At 45.6% G+C, this 13,670-nt stretch overlaps 1 protein-coding gene across 3 annotated transcripts in view; it reads left to right on the top strand.

Moving 5' to 3' along the window:
* dlg1b (discs large MAGUK scaffold protein 1b) overlaps positions 1-13,670 on the top strand; it is a 61,560-nt gene that overhangs the window by 27,299 nt on the left and 20,591 nt on the right. For 2 of the 3 annotated variants that reach the window (XM_084546926.1, XM_084546927.1), the window contains exon 4: positions 3,039-3,203. In XM_084546926.1, the coding sequence (XP_084403052.1) occupies positions 3,039-3,203 (165 nt within the window). Of the gene's footprint in view, positions 1-3,038; positions 3,204-5,221; positions 5,372-13,670 lie in introns of all 3 variants that reach the window. The other variant, XM_084546925.1, reaches the window with a different exon arrangement.

Here is a 13,670-nt window from a genome sequence, read left to right as displayed (position 1 = left end):
TGTTGGTCCAGGCGTCTGGAGATGTGTACCGGGGCTCAGAGCTGATGGGCTCTCGGCCAATCAGACGCAGGATAATCCAGTTCAGCTGAAAGTTTCAGAGGTTTCTCAGAGCAGCGTTTTCTCTAATCTGAGTCTTAAACCTCCAACAAGACGAAGCAGGAGCCGATTAGTTTCATCTCTGAGACGACGACGCCATGAACGCTATGAAACATGAGGGTCAATCAGGACGGGTCAGGTTGTTGACCCGTCTCCTTCCATCTGTCCAATGAATCGCTGATCAGACGGAGACGTCTTATGTAACAGCAGCTGTCAAACGGACTCTGACTCACCGTCATATTCATGTAAAGAATCTTTACAGCCCTGTCCTCGTCTTTACAGCTCCGTCCTCGTCTTTACAGCTCTGTCCTCGTCTTTACAGCTCTGTCCTCGTCTCTACAGCTCCGTCCTCGTCTCTACAGCTCTGTCCTCGTCTTTACAGCTCCGTCCTCGTCTCTACAGCTCTGTCCTCGTCTTTACAGCTCTGTCCTCGTCTCTACAGCTCTGTCCTCGTCTTTACACTCCGTCCTCGTCTCTACAGCTCTGTCCTCGTCTTTACACTCCGTCCTCGTCTCTACAGCTCCGTCCTCGTCTCCGTCCTCGTCTCTACAGCTCTGTCCTCGTCTTTACACTCCGTCCTCGTCTCTACAGCTCTGTCCTCGTCTTTACAGCTCCGTCCTCGTCTCTACAGCTCCGTCCACGTCTTTACAGCTCTGTCCTCGTCTCTACAGCTCCGTCCACGTCTTTACAGCTCTGTCCTCGTCTCTACAGCTCTGTCCTCGTCTCTACAGCTCTGTCCTCGTCTTTACAGCTCTGTCCTCGTCTTTACAGCTCCGTCCTCGTCTTTACACTCCGTCCTCGTCTTTACAGCTCTGTCCTCGTCTCTACAGTTCCGTCCTCGTCTCTACAGCTCCGTCCTCGTCTTTACAGCTCTGTCCTCGTCTCTACAGCTCTGTCCTCGTCTTTACAGCTCCGTCCTCGTCTTTACAGCTCTGTCCTCGTCTTTACAGCTCTGTCCTCGTCTCATGGACAAATAAACTAAAAGCTGACGGTGGTTCTGGTTTTAGTTGAGTCCTGCATCGGTGGCTCTAGTCTGACCTCTGACCAACAGGTCAGGAAGAGACATCTGATTGGTTGTTCAGCTTAGAGAACCAGGAAGTGATGAAAATATACGAATACCTCCTCAACAACAAGATGAACGAGAACTGATCAGCTGATTCAGGAGAGGACGCTTTGTACCACACTTTGTAGCTCTTCCTAGCCTCTAAGCTAACAGTAGCTCTTCCTAGCCTCTAAGCTAACAGTAGCTCTTCCTAGCCTCTAAGCTAACAGTAGCTCTTCCTAGCCTCCCAGCTAACAGTAGCTCTTCCTAGCCCCTCGGCTAACAGTAGCTCTTCCTAGCCTCTCGGCTAACAGTAGCTCTTCCTAGCCCCTCGGCTAACAGTAGCTCCTCCTAGCCTCCCAGCTAACAGTAGCTCTTCCTAGCCTCCAAGCTAACAGTAGCTCTTCCTAGCTTCTCAGCTAACAGTAGCTCTTCCTAGCCTCCAAGCTAACAGCAGCTCTTCCTAGCTTATCAGCTAACAGTAGCTCTTCCTAGCCTCTGAGCTAACAGTAGCTCTTCCTAGCCTCCCAGCTAACAGTAGCTCTTCCTAGCTTCTCAGCTAACAGTAGCTCTTCCTAGCCTCTCAGCTAACAGTAGCTCTTCCTAGCCTCCCAGCTAACAGTAGCTCTTCCTAGCCTCTCAGCTAACAGTAGCTCTTCCTAGCCTCCCAGCTAACAGTAGCTCTTCCTAGCTTCTCAGCTAACAGTAGCTCTTCCTAGCCTCTCAGCTAACAGTAGCTCTTCCTAGCTTCTCAGCTAACAGTAGCTCTTCCTAGCCTCATAGCTAACAGTAGCTCTTCCTAGCTTCTCGGCTAACAGTAGCTCTTCCTAGCCTCTCGGCTAACAGTAGCTCTTCCTAGCCTCCTAGCTAACAGTAGCTCTTCCTAGCCTCTCAGCTAACAGTAGCTCTTCCTAGCTTCTCAGCTAACAGTAGCTCTTCATAGCCTCATAGCTAACAGTAGCTCTTCCTAGCCTCTCGGCTAACAGTAGCTCTTCCTAGCCTCCTAGCTAACAGTAGCTCTTCCTAGCCTCCTAGCTAACAGTTGCTCTTCCTAGCCTCTGAGCTAACAGTAGCTCTTCTTAGCCTCCCAGCTAACAGTAGCTCTTCCTAGCCTCCTAGCTAACAGTAGCTCTCCCTAGCTTCTCAGCTAACAGTAGCTCTTCCTAGCCTCTCAGCTAACAGTAGCTCTTCCTAGCCTCCTAGCTAACAGTAGCTCTTCCTAGCCTCTGAGCTAACAGTAGCTCTTCCTAGCCTCCTAGCTAACAGTAGCTCTTCCTAGCCTCCCAGCTAACAGTAGCTCTTCCTAGCCTCCCAGCTAACAGTAGCTCTTCCTAGCCTCTGAGCTAACAGTAGCTCTTCCTAGCCTCTCAGCTAACAGTAGCTCTTCCTATCCTCCCAGCTGACAGTAGCTCTTCCTAGCCTCTCAGCTAACAGTAGCTCTTCCTATCCTCCCAGCTGACGGTAGCTCTTCCTAGCCTCCTAGCTAACAGTAGCTCTTCCTAGCCTCTCAGCTAACAGTAGCTCTTCCTAGCCTCTAAGCTAACAGTAGCTCTGATCAGACTGAAGCTGTGACGTTGAAGTTGACCTCAGGTTAATCTGTGTCTCTCTCGTCTCGTAGCTCTGACTCTTTATCAGACGAGCAGATATTTTCCAACATGGTTTTGCAGCGATGATTCACTCAGGAGAGTTTCATGACCTGAAGTGTTCAGACTGTGAGTCACGTCCTATTGTCGAGGAAAGCAAGCAGAGGGGTTCTCTGGCAGCCTGATGAGAGACTGTAACACAGTAAATTAATAAAATAAAAACCAGACCAGTGACAAGCGCCTGTCAGACCGCATTCAGGGCCCAGGAAACCCACCTCTTGACCTTTCTGTTTTTTTTTGTGTGTTTGCCGCCACAGAAGTACAGGCACCACGATGAGGACTCGTCCCCCCAGGACCAGAGCTCTCCCCAGCTGACCGAGGAGGCGGGGGGTCCGGAGCTGGTCCAGGTAGCCGAGAAGAACCTGTCCCAGATCGAGAACGTCCACGGTTACGTCACCCACGCTCACATCTCACCTATGAAGGTAGGAGGCAGCTGTTAATGTGTCCATCAGGGAGGATGGTGCTTGTCTGTGTCGTCTGCGTGTGATTCATTAAAACGCTGAAGCTAACGCCGCTAACGCCCAGGACCCCGCCGGTAAACGAACCGCAGGTAAAACATACACAGGTACCGCAGGGAGGACGTTAGCGCTAGCATCTAGAAGCCACCAAGGCTAACAGTTAGCGCTAAACTACAAACCATCCACCTCAACCGTTTCTGAACCTGTCAGCTAACACGACAACATATTTCCATCTAAACGTGTTAAAGTATAAAATAAATCATTAAAGCCAGCGCCACCTTTCTCCCACTTCCTGTCGGCCATCTTGTTTGAATAACCTTTACTGAACTGTCGGGGTAATCTGCGCTCCAGATTAAAGTCACTGCAGCTTTAGAGGCTAACCCTGCTAGGACGCTAGGACGCTAGGAAGTAGCAAACACAGGTGTGAGCTTCTAATACTCAACATAAACCTCATTTATCCAGAACTTCCTGGAAGCTCCACCTGGAGGATTCATCAAGCTCCGCCTCCTCCTCCCAGTCACATGACCCTACTTCCTGTTCATGCTGCTGCTGTGTGTGTCTGCTCAGACTTCATCTCATATTACCTGCTGTCTGTGGCTCTGGTGGAGCATCATGGGAAACGTGGTTTTGGATGAACACTTGTCGATTTTATATTTTACTGACTGGACAGTTGATTATTAGGAAATATATATTTATCTGTATATATTTTAAACCATTTTCTTGAAATCTTATGATGAATAATTAATAATAATAATTTTTTTAGCACAAAAACTAAACTAATCTGCTCAGTAATTATCATCATCATATAACATGAGGTCAGATTAAAGCTCTGCTGCCACCGTGTGGTAGAAGAAGAAGACGACACCCTGCAGAAAAATAAACTTGTTTTCTTTTATATTTTAATTTTAAATTCTTTGTCTTTAGTTAAAGATCTGAAAAGAGAAAAATAACTTTAATTCACATATTCAGAGTTAATACTTTTTATTTTATCATCCTATAAAACCTGGTTCCAGTAGAGATGTTTCTGAAGTACTATGTTGATATTTATTTTGTATACTTCTATTTTATATATACTCACTGGCCAGTTTATTAGGTACGCTAGTGAATGCATCTCATTAAAGGTTGTGGTTGTTGTGTTCAGCGTTAGTTTAAAAGAGGTTCCTTATAAAATGTCATTAAAGATGATTAAAATATAATTTAACTACTTTTTTCCTTTAATTAAATCTTTTAGTTTCTTTAGTTTCTGCTAAGATCCACACGTCGCTCTATATCAGCTGGTTGTGTATTTGTATATGTTATTTGTTGTTGTTGTATAAGCAGACATGGGTCTTCTTGAACTTAATACGATATTATTATGTTTTCTTTATTTAAATTGTTCAAAATAGAATAAAGTTGATATGCCTAGTGTACCTAATGAACTGGCAAGGTAGAGGATGGTTTGTTTATGAGTATCTGAAGACATTTATATATCAGTAAGATTTGACTTTGTGTTAAATAAACTTAAACTAAGAAAAAAGATTTTAAGGTAAAATAAATGTTCATTAAGCTGTTTATTAATCAGAGAAGACTGTATTATAATGGGGACACATGTGGAGACACATGTTAATGAAGACGGACTTAAATATGTAATAAATATAAATAACGTATAAATTAAACACTATGTGGAGGTTCTCTGTGGTTCAGGTCATGATCTAAATGAAAGAACAAGCTGAGACAAACATCTGGATGTTTGTAGAAGACAAGTGTTCACCTGGTGGGGGGGGGACATGGGGGGCGGGGTTTAATCACCTGAAGGTCACATGACCAGACTGTTTCCTGTCCGTCGCTCCATCTTCTTCTGCCGTTGTGTAGAAACGTCTCGTCGCCTCCACCCGTCTCTGTCAACTCTGTTCTTCTTTGTTGTATTTTGACCTTTGCGAGACTCTTGTTTCCTCCCCCGTCCCTCCCCCGTCCTCCCCCGTCCTCCCCCCTGTCACCTGTAGGTAGCGTCTCTGGAGTGCATCTTTGACGGTTCTTCAGCGTTAGGACAGCACCACCCGGAGCTCCCCTCCCCTACGCCCTCCACCCTCTACCCTACCGGAGAGGACAGCCCCCTCCCCTCCTGCTCTTCCAACCCCTATCCCCCAATCCAGGTAACCCCCTCACCTCCTCACCCCCCCTCACCCGTCCTCCAGCACCACAGGGCTGTTCGTTGGGACACTTGTAGTTTTTCACACCTCCATCATATTTTCATCCTTTTTAAAGAGTTGTGGAGTCAAAGCTGGGCTAGGAAGGGCTTAGCTTAGCTTATCTTAGCTTAGCTTAGCTTAGCATAATGACTGGAGTCATGGCTACTCAGTTCAGTTGCATTTTGTTGAAGTTGTTTGTAAAATAAATCCTGGATGTGACTCTTAACGAGCTAGCGATGTTGTGTCAAACTTAACATGTGAGAACCGGACGTTCCTGGTTCTCACATGGTTCTCTTTTGGCGCCACCGTCTGGAATAAAATCAGTTCTTCTTCATGAGTTAATACAGACACAATAAGTTAAATGTGCACCAGGAAGGAGGAGGAAGTAGAGTTGTAGTCTGAGTCTACGTGGTTGTGAATGTTGTTGGCTAACGCTAGCTGATGGCTAACGCTAGCTGATGGCTAACGCTAGCTGATGGCTCGTTTCTCTGGAGACTTAACGATACAAGAACCAAACAATTCATCGACCATCGATCCTTTCAACCAAACCTCCAGAGTCTGTGGTGTCTTTTTATTTGGGTGTCATCATTTATTTAGAGATATGTCAGTTTGAAACTCGTCTGCCATTTTGGGACGTCCTGCATGTTTGTATGTGTTCAGACCAAACTTGGTTTATGCTCCTGCTACGGCTCTACGCCGATGTTGGCGTGAATGTTGGCGTCGGAGAGATTTCTAACGATGCAGGAAATAGGAGGATTTTATCATCGATGTTGGATTGTGAAATTGTGAAATCTGAAAATCAGCGTTTTTAACCCAGTCCTAGTATGTTGGGTTATAATCGTCAGTTCTCAGCATGAATGAGACTGTAGGAATCTGCAGGAGTGAGACCTCTTGTCATATTATGCGACATGTTGTCCGGTGTCGTCTCCTTTGTGGACACGTCAACGACAACGAGTCTCCTGAGGTCAGACTCCACGGGTCCATGAAGGGTCGGAGGATGAACCGAGGTAGAGACGATTTACAGAGGAGACAAAACGGGACGGACAGACCTCCTCCTGTCCATCAGTGAGTTAGGGGTCAATGAAGGAGATCTGGACGATCTGGTCTGGGACGGCCTGATGGAGAGAGGTAAACTGTTCTGTTGAAATAAAGATCAATTTGAACTTTTTAACGTCTGGAGAGGAGTAAAGTAGAGGAACCCAGGGACGGATCTCTTCATCCTCTTCCTCATTGTTTCCTCCATGTTTGATCCACGTCCTGACGTCAGCAGGAATCTGTCTCCATCACCTCCGTGACGATAACGCCACCAACGCAGCGTCACAAAGAGACGCAGAGGTGCCGGGAGGACGAACGCTATTCTCCTTTTTCTTTATCCTCATTCCCTCTCTTGGCTCTCCTCACGGCGCCATGGCAACACAAGAGAGGGACGTCGACAAAGAAAGTCCAGACAGGAGGAAAATGGAGGAGGTTGAACCTGCTCAGAAGCACAAGGACAGATTTACAGAGGGAGGTAGTAAAATGTTTGGTGTGAAGGATTTACAGCAGCTCTGACGTATATTTAGAGCCCATGAAATGACTCGTCACTGATCCTGCTGCTTCATCCTCTCAGTCCCAACGGCAGCAAAGCATGCTGGGAGGACGGGACGGCTCTATTTATAGCAGAGGTACAAGGAAAGCATGAAAAGTTGTGGCGGGCGAATTCCAGGCAGGGAAAGTCACGAAAGACACAAGGAGACAAAAAATACATAAATAAAATAAACTATTTAAGACCTCGCAGGAGTTCCTTCACTAAAGACACAGAAATCTGCATCGTCTACGTCTTTAAAGAGAAAAAACTAATGAATTATCAGGAAACAAATGAAGCAGACGTTTTATTCCTTCGTGTAAATGAAATGTCAGCGTCACAGCTGCAAAAATAAACAAAAAATTATCATATTCTGTTCACAAAATGAGCTCAGAAAGTGAAAATGCGCAAGTGTTTCACTAATAAATATATATTTCTTGCCCTGATGCAGTTTTGGTTTGTTAATAAGCTGATGTTGATCAATATTTGTTGAGGATGAACATCTATGTAGAGCTGGGTGTCGTCTGCGTAGAGATTTATATCAGTGTTTTACTCTGACCAACACATGAATGAAGTCTTTTATCCTAAACTAGATTATTGTTTTTAGAACATGTGTTGCATCTCATCTCAGTTATATACTTTATATTATTATGAAACCAAAGGTTAGTTTCATTTATTGTAAATATGACAAATATATTACGTCACACTTTTTCAAACTCAAGTTTTGACTCGTTCCACAGTTTGGACACATCGTGGTTAAACTACTGTTTTTATCAGATATAATCTGTTTGACATGTGGTCAGAGGTGACGTCCAGTTTTCTTCCAGAGACCTGTTATGATCATCATACACTCCTTTGCCAGTTCATTAGGTACACTAGTGAGAACAAAACCATACTAACTTTATTCTGTTTTACACAATGTAAATTAAGAAAAGATAATAATAATAATAATAATATCATATTAAGAGCAAGGAAACACATGTCTGCTTATAACAAGTAACATAACTATATAACCGTCTTAGCAGTCTGAAAGATTTCACTAAAAATATAAGGACTGCTACACAAGAAAACAGTAGTTAAATTATATTTTAATTATCTTTATGTGCCAAATAGAAAACTTTAATCTCTCCAAGTTATTTATTAAATATTCAAATATGTTTGTTGCTGTTGAACATCTATGTAGAGTTCGGTGTCGTCTGCGTAAAGACGTATATCAGTATTTTAATGGTAACGTGTGGAGCTTTTTAAACCAGTGGCTCCAGGGTGGAGCCTTGTGGAACTCCACATGAAACCGTTCAGATGTTTGTGGACATATGGGACGTACTTTATTTGTCATGAGAAACTTCTGAGTCAACAGAAATGTTCCCAGATGACCTGACACAGTGATAAAAAATATTAACGTCGTCAAACTGCAAATTAATTGTTTATTTTATCCAATAAAAAGCAAAAAGGCTGATGAGGAAAATACAAACAAGTAAAATAAGATCTTTTTAAAAACACGTTTAATGTACAAGAGTGTCTGTAGAGTATGGTGAGGAAGAGGAAGGAGGAGGAAGAAGAAGAACAAGAGGAAGAACAAGAACAAGAGGAAGCAGAAGAAGAGGACGACGAGGAGAAAGAAGACGACTAAAACTTCCTCTCTCTCTTTTCAAACGTCTGTTTCAGACGAAGGGCGACCGACAGCTGAGTGATGCTCTCTCACCCCGACTGGTTGAGGCTCTCCCTCCTCCCCTCCTCCCTCCTCCCCTCCTCCCTCCTCCCCCCTCCCCTCCTCCCTCTCTTCTTCTTTTTTTATTCGATGTCGAGCGTTTACCGTCTAGCGCTCGTAACTGACAGGAAGAGGACCTCCTCCGTCAGCTCCTCTGCAGCCTCCTCCTTGTTTGTGTCTGAGAGAAAGAGGAGGAGGAGGAGGAGGAAGAGGGGACACAAGGTGGAGTAGAGCCTCCCCCCTCCCCTCCCCTCCCCTCCCTCCCACGTCTGCTCTCCAGCAGCCAGCACCACCTCAGCCTGCAGCAGCAGGAGCGAGAGGAGGCGCAGAGGAGGCGACGGCACCACCACCACCTCCTCCACCTCCTCCTCCTCCTCCACCACAGCAGCAGGAGCAGCAGCAGCAACATGCTCAACTCTGTGTGGTACGCTAAGAAGATGGGCCGCCGCATCATGGGCACCCTGAGGAGAACCAAGAGGCTGCACCGGCGCCTACTGGTAGGTCACCTCCTCCTCCTCCTCCTCCTCCTCCATGCCTTTGTACAGAAAGGTGAAGGAGGTGGGGGGGAGGCGCTGCACCGTGACTCATTCTCTGGCTGCTGTGTGTTGCTGTGAATGTGTCGAGGTGTAAAAGTTGCTGCTGCTGCTGCTGCTGCGTCACGTCGGGAGGATTCATCCTTTTCTCAGACGTCTCCTTCAGCTCCGTCAACAACAAACCCAGAGTGTGATTAGTGGAGGAGGAGGAGGAGGAGGAGGAGGAGGAGAGCTGGACGTGTTGGCTCTGGGACGATGGAGGAGTTTATTCTGTCTCACCTGTTCAGGTTTTTATATCAGCGAGTTGCAGCAGCAGCAGCAGCAGCAGCGTCGTGTTCTGGGCAGATGTGAAGAAACCCCTGCAGTAGCACATGCCTTTCCTGGCGTTGCCTAGCAACCTCTAAGGCTCCCGACACGCAGCGCTACACCGACCGCCGCCGCCCCCTCCTCCTCCTCCTCCTCCTCCTCCTCCTCCTGTGTTTACTGCCTCACACATGTTAACATACGTGAACGCTGACGTCTTCTCTCTGTCGTTGGATTTTATATTTTTATTATTAAAACAAAAAACTTTACCGAGTCTGGTAACATCTGGATTTAATTATGGGTAAAAGTGGCATCCAATCAACTTCTTCTTCTTCTTCTGTTTTAATGGCGGTTAGCTAGCTTTGACACCATTAAAACTGAACAAGAAGAACCAGAGTCCTGGTGGATGTGAGGTGAGGTGGTAGTAGTTGATGATCTAAACAGAATCCATGGAGTCCACTCAGTCAAAGGCTGCACCCAAACAACAACAACAAACACTGAACGTTTAAAAGAAGAGAAAAGTTTCCTGGAGACAGCGTCAAGGAGAAACATCTTCCAGAGAGGGTTAGGGAGTTTATGGCAGCGTTGGATGACCAGAACATTTCTGGAGTAGAGAACACAAGGTACCAGCTACCCTCTCCACACTACATTAACTTTGACTGAAAGATTTATTGGACTGAATCCAGTCCACTCTAGGAGAAGACAAGGAAGACAAGGACAGACTTTAGAAAGACACAGGAGACCAACTCTAGGAGAAGACAAGGAAGACAAGGACAGACTTTAGGAAGACACAGGAGACCAACTCTAGGAGAAGACAAGGAAGACAAGGACAGACTTTAGGAAGCTACAGGAGACCAACTCCAGGAGAAGACAAGGAAGACAAGGACAGACTTTAGGAAGCTACAGGAGACCAACTCTAGGAGAAGACAAGGAAGACAAGGACAGACTTTAGGACGACACAGGAGACCAACTCTAGGAGAAGACAAGGAAGACAAGGACAGACTTTAGGAAGACACAGGAGACCAACTCTAGGAGAAGACAAGGAAGACAAGGACAGACTTTAGGAAGCTGCAGGAGACCAACTCTAGGAGAAGACAAGGAAGACAAGGACAGACTTTAGGAAGCTGCAGGAGACCAACTCTAGGAGAAGACAAGGAAGACAAGGACAGACTTTAGGAAGCTACAGGAGACCAACTCTAGGAGAAGTCAAGGAAGACAAGGACAGACTTTAGGACGCTACAGGAGACCAACTCTAGGAGAAGACAAGGAAGATGAGGACAGACTTTAGGACGCTACAGGAGACCAACTCTAGGAGAAGACAAGGAAGATGAGGACAGACTTTAGGAAGCTACAGGAGACCAACTCTAGGAGAAGACAAGGAAGACAAGGACAGACTTTAGGAAGCTACAGGAGACCAACTCTAGGAGAAGACAAGGAAGACAAGGACAGACTTTAGGACGCTACAGGAGACCAACTCTAGGAGAAGACAAGGAAGACAAGGACAGACTTTAGGAAGACACAGGAGACCAACTCTAGGAGAAGACAAGGAAGACAAGGACAGACTTTAGGAAGACACAGGAGACCAACTCTAGGAGAAGACAAGGAAGACAAGGACAGACTTTAGGAAGACACAGGAGACCAACTCTAGGAGAAGACAAGGAAGACAAGGACAGACTTTAGGAAGACACAGGAGACCAACTCTAGGAGAAGACAAGGAAGACAAGGACAGACTTTAGGAAGACACAGGAGACCAACTCTAGGAGAAGACAAGGAAGACAAGGACAGACTTTAGGAAGCTACAGGAGACCAACTCTAGGAGAAGACAAGGAAGACAAGGACAGACTTTAGGAAGCTACAGGAGACCAACTCTAGGAGAAGACAAGGAAGACGAGGACAGACTTTAGGAAGACACAGGAGACCAACTCTAGGACATTTAGGACCAGATCAGGTCTTTTAAAGTTGTTCTTTGTATCATAATGAAATCCAGATGGAGAATTAAACCAGACTCTGATTCTGAGAGGAATTAGATGAGACAAAGACATGTGGACTTGTTGTGTTTGTAGAAGTCGTCTCCTCCAAGTGTTCAGCTCTAAATGTTTGGTGGAGAGTTTAGGTTTTTATCAGGAACATCTGTGGGTGGAGTCCACCTGGAGGTCACATGACCAGAGTGTCATAATGACCTGGACCTGGAGGAACCTGGTCTGATCCTGTCTCCAATGGTTCTCTGATGATTAATGTCCAGAGACTCCAGACAAGAGAGACAGCAGTCCACCTACATCTGAAGGACTCTGTTGGACTATAGTGGACTGTGGTGGACCACCGACACCTGAGCCTGAGTCATTTTACTGCCTCCCTCTGTAAACCAGCCAGTCTAGATGTCTTAGTATCATCTTGGTCCTCCATGTAGACCTGGACCTGGACCTGGGCCTGGAGAAACCTACTTGTATGAAACGTCTTTCAGAAACCCTCAAAAGTCTTAGTTTCTTCTTGTTCCTTCATTTATACCATGACCTGAGTCTCAGCTTCTTCTTCTTCTCTGGTTTTTGTCAGTGTTGATCTTCAGTCAGAGTCTCTTTCCTCACGTCACGTATTCAGGTTGTTACTGTGGTTGTTGGTCAGCAGTGAAATGCATCCTGGGAGTCGTAGTTCCTTCAGTTTTCATGTTCCTGGTGTTTTGCTGCCGAGTCTTGACGGGTCTGTTTGATAATTCATTGTGTTGTTGTGTCAGTGAGCAGGGCACTGAGGCTGTCAGGGTTGCTGGTTCCCTTCCTGGTGGTCTGAGTTCACACCTCAGTTTATTTTCTCCAGGTGTTCACTGTTAGATTCACCTGAATAAACTATTCAGTCAGTTAAAACAAACTAAACAGAACGCATAAATTATATAAAACATGTGGAAGAAGAGAAGAAGAGACCATTTAGATCAGTTATTTACTTTATAAGACTAAAACTAAACTTCTTAAATCCAACGTCAGAATGTTTTAACTCTGATCTGTTTCCTTAGTTCATAAAAACATCTGGGATCAAACAGAACATGAAGAAATATCAGAGACACTTAAAGATCTTTCTGGATTACATTTCACTTTCCTGATAATAATCTGACATGAAGACTCTGAAACATCGTCTAGTTCCTTCATTTCCACCTGAACGACTGAGAACCTCCATCAGCTCATGAGTGTGAACGTTAGCGTGTTGTTCAGTGAATCATAGTGGGTGTAGGTGTGGAGTTTGACCTGAAGGTGGAGCTGTAGACACACAGCAGCTCAGTGACTCCTTTAATCTATAGAGTCAGATAATGATGAGGAGTGTTACTTTACTGTTGATTAAAATATAAACAGATTAAAATAAATATAAACATTTAACCTTTAGGAGCTTCTAGGACCTTTAAACTAAAAACTAAACATTGATACCTCAGACATTTACTGACAACAGTTTATTTTTATTTCAGAACAAAAACAAAAATACATTTATGTTGGAAACCTAGGAAGAGCTACTGTTAGCTATGAGGCTAAGAAGAGCTACTGTTAGCAGAGAGGCTAGGAAGAGCTACTGTTAGCTGGGAGGCTAGGAAGAGCTACTGTTAGCTGGGAGGCTAGGAAGAGCTACTGTTAGCTGGGAGGCTAAGAAGAGCTACTGTTAGCAGAGAGGCTAGGAAGAGCTACTGTTAGCTGGGAGGCTAAGAAGAGCTACTGTTAACTAGGAGGCTAAGAAGAGCTGCTGTTAGCTGGGAGGATAGGAAGAGCTACTGTTAGCTGGGAGGCTAGGAAGAGCTACTGTTAGCTGGGAGGCTAGGAAGAGCTACTGTTAGCTGGGAGGCTAAGAAGAGCTGCTGTTAGCTGGGAGGCTAAGAAGAGCTGCTGTTAGCTGGGAGGATAGGAAGAGCTACTGTTAGCGCTGAGGCTAGGAAGAGCTACTGTTAGCTGGGAGGCTAAGAAGAGCTACTGTTAGCTGGGAGGCTAGGAAGAGCTACTGTTAGCTCTGAGGCTAGGAAGAGCTACTGTTAGCTCTGAGGCTAGGAAGAGCTACTGTTAGCTGGGAGGCTAGGAAGAGCTACTGTTAGCTGGGAGGCTAGGAAGAGCTACTGTTAGCTGAGAGGCTAAGAAGAGCTACTGTTAGCTGGGAGGCTAGGAGGAGCTACTGTTAGCTGGGAGGCTAGGA

This window comes from Chelon labrosus, assembly GCF_963514085.1.
Source record: "Chelon labrosus genome assembly, chromosome: 6".
NCBI classification, from domain to species: domain Eukaryota; kingdom Metazoa; phylum Chordata; class Actinopteri; order Mugiliformes; family Mugilidae; genus Chelon; species Chelon labrosus.
This window is presented reverse-complemented; position numbering and strand designations above follow the sequence as displayed.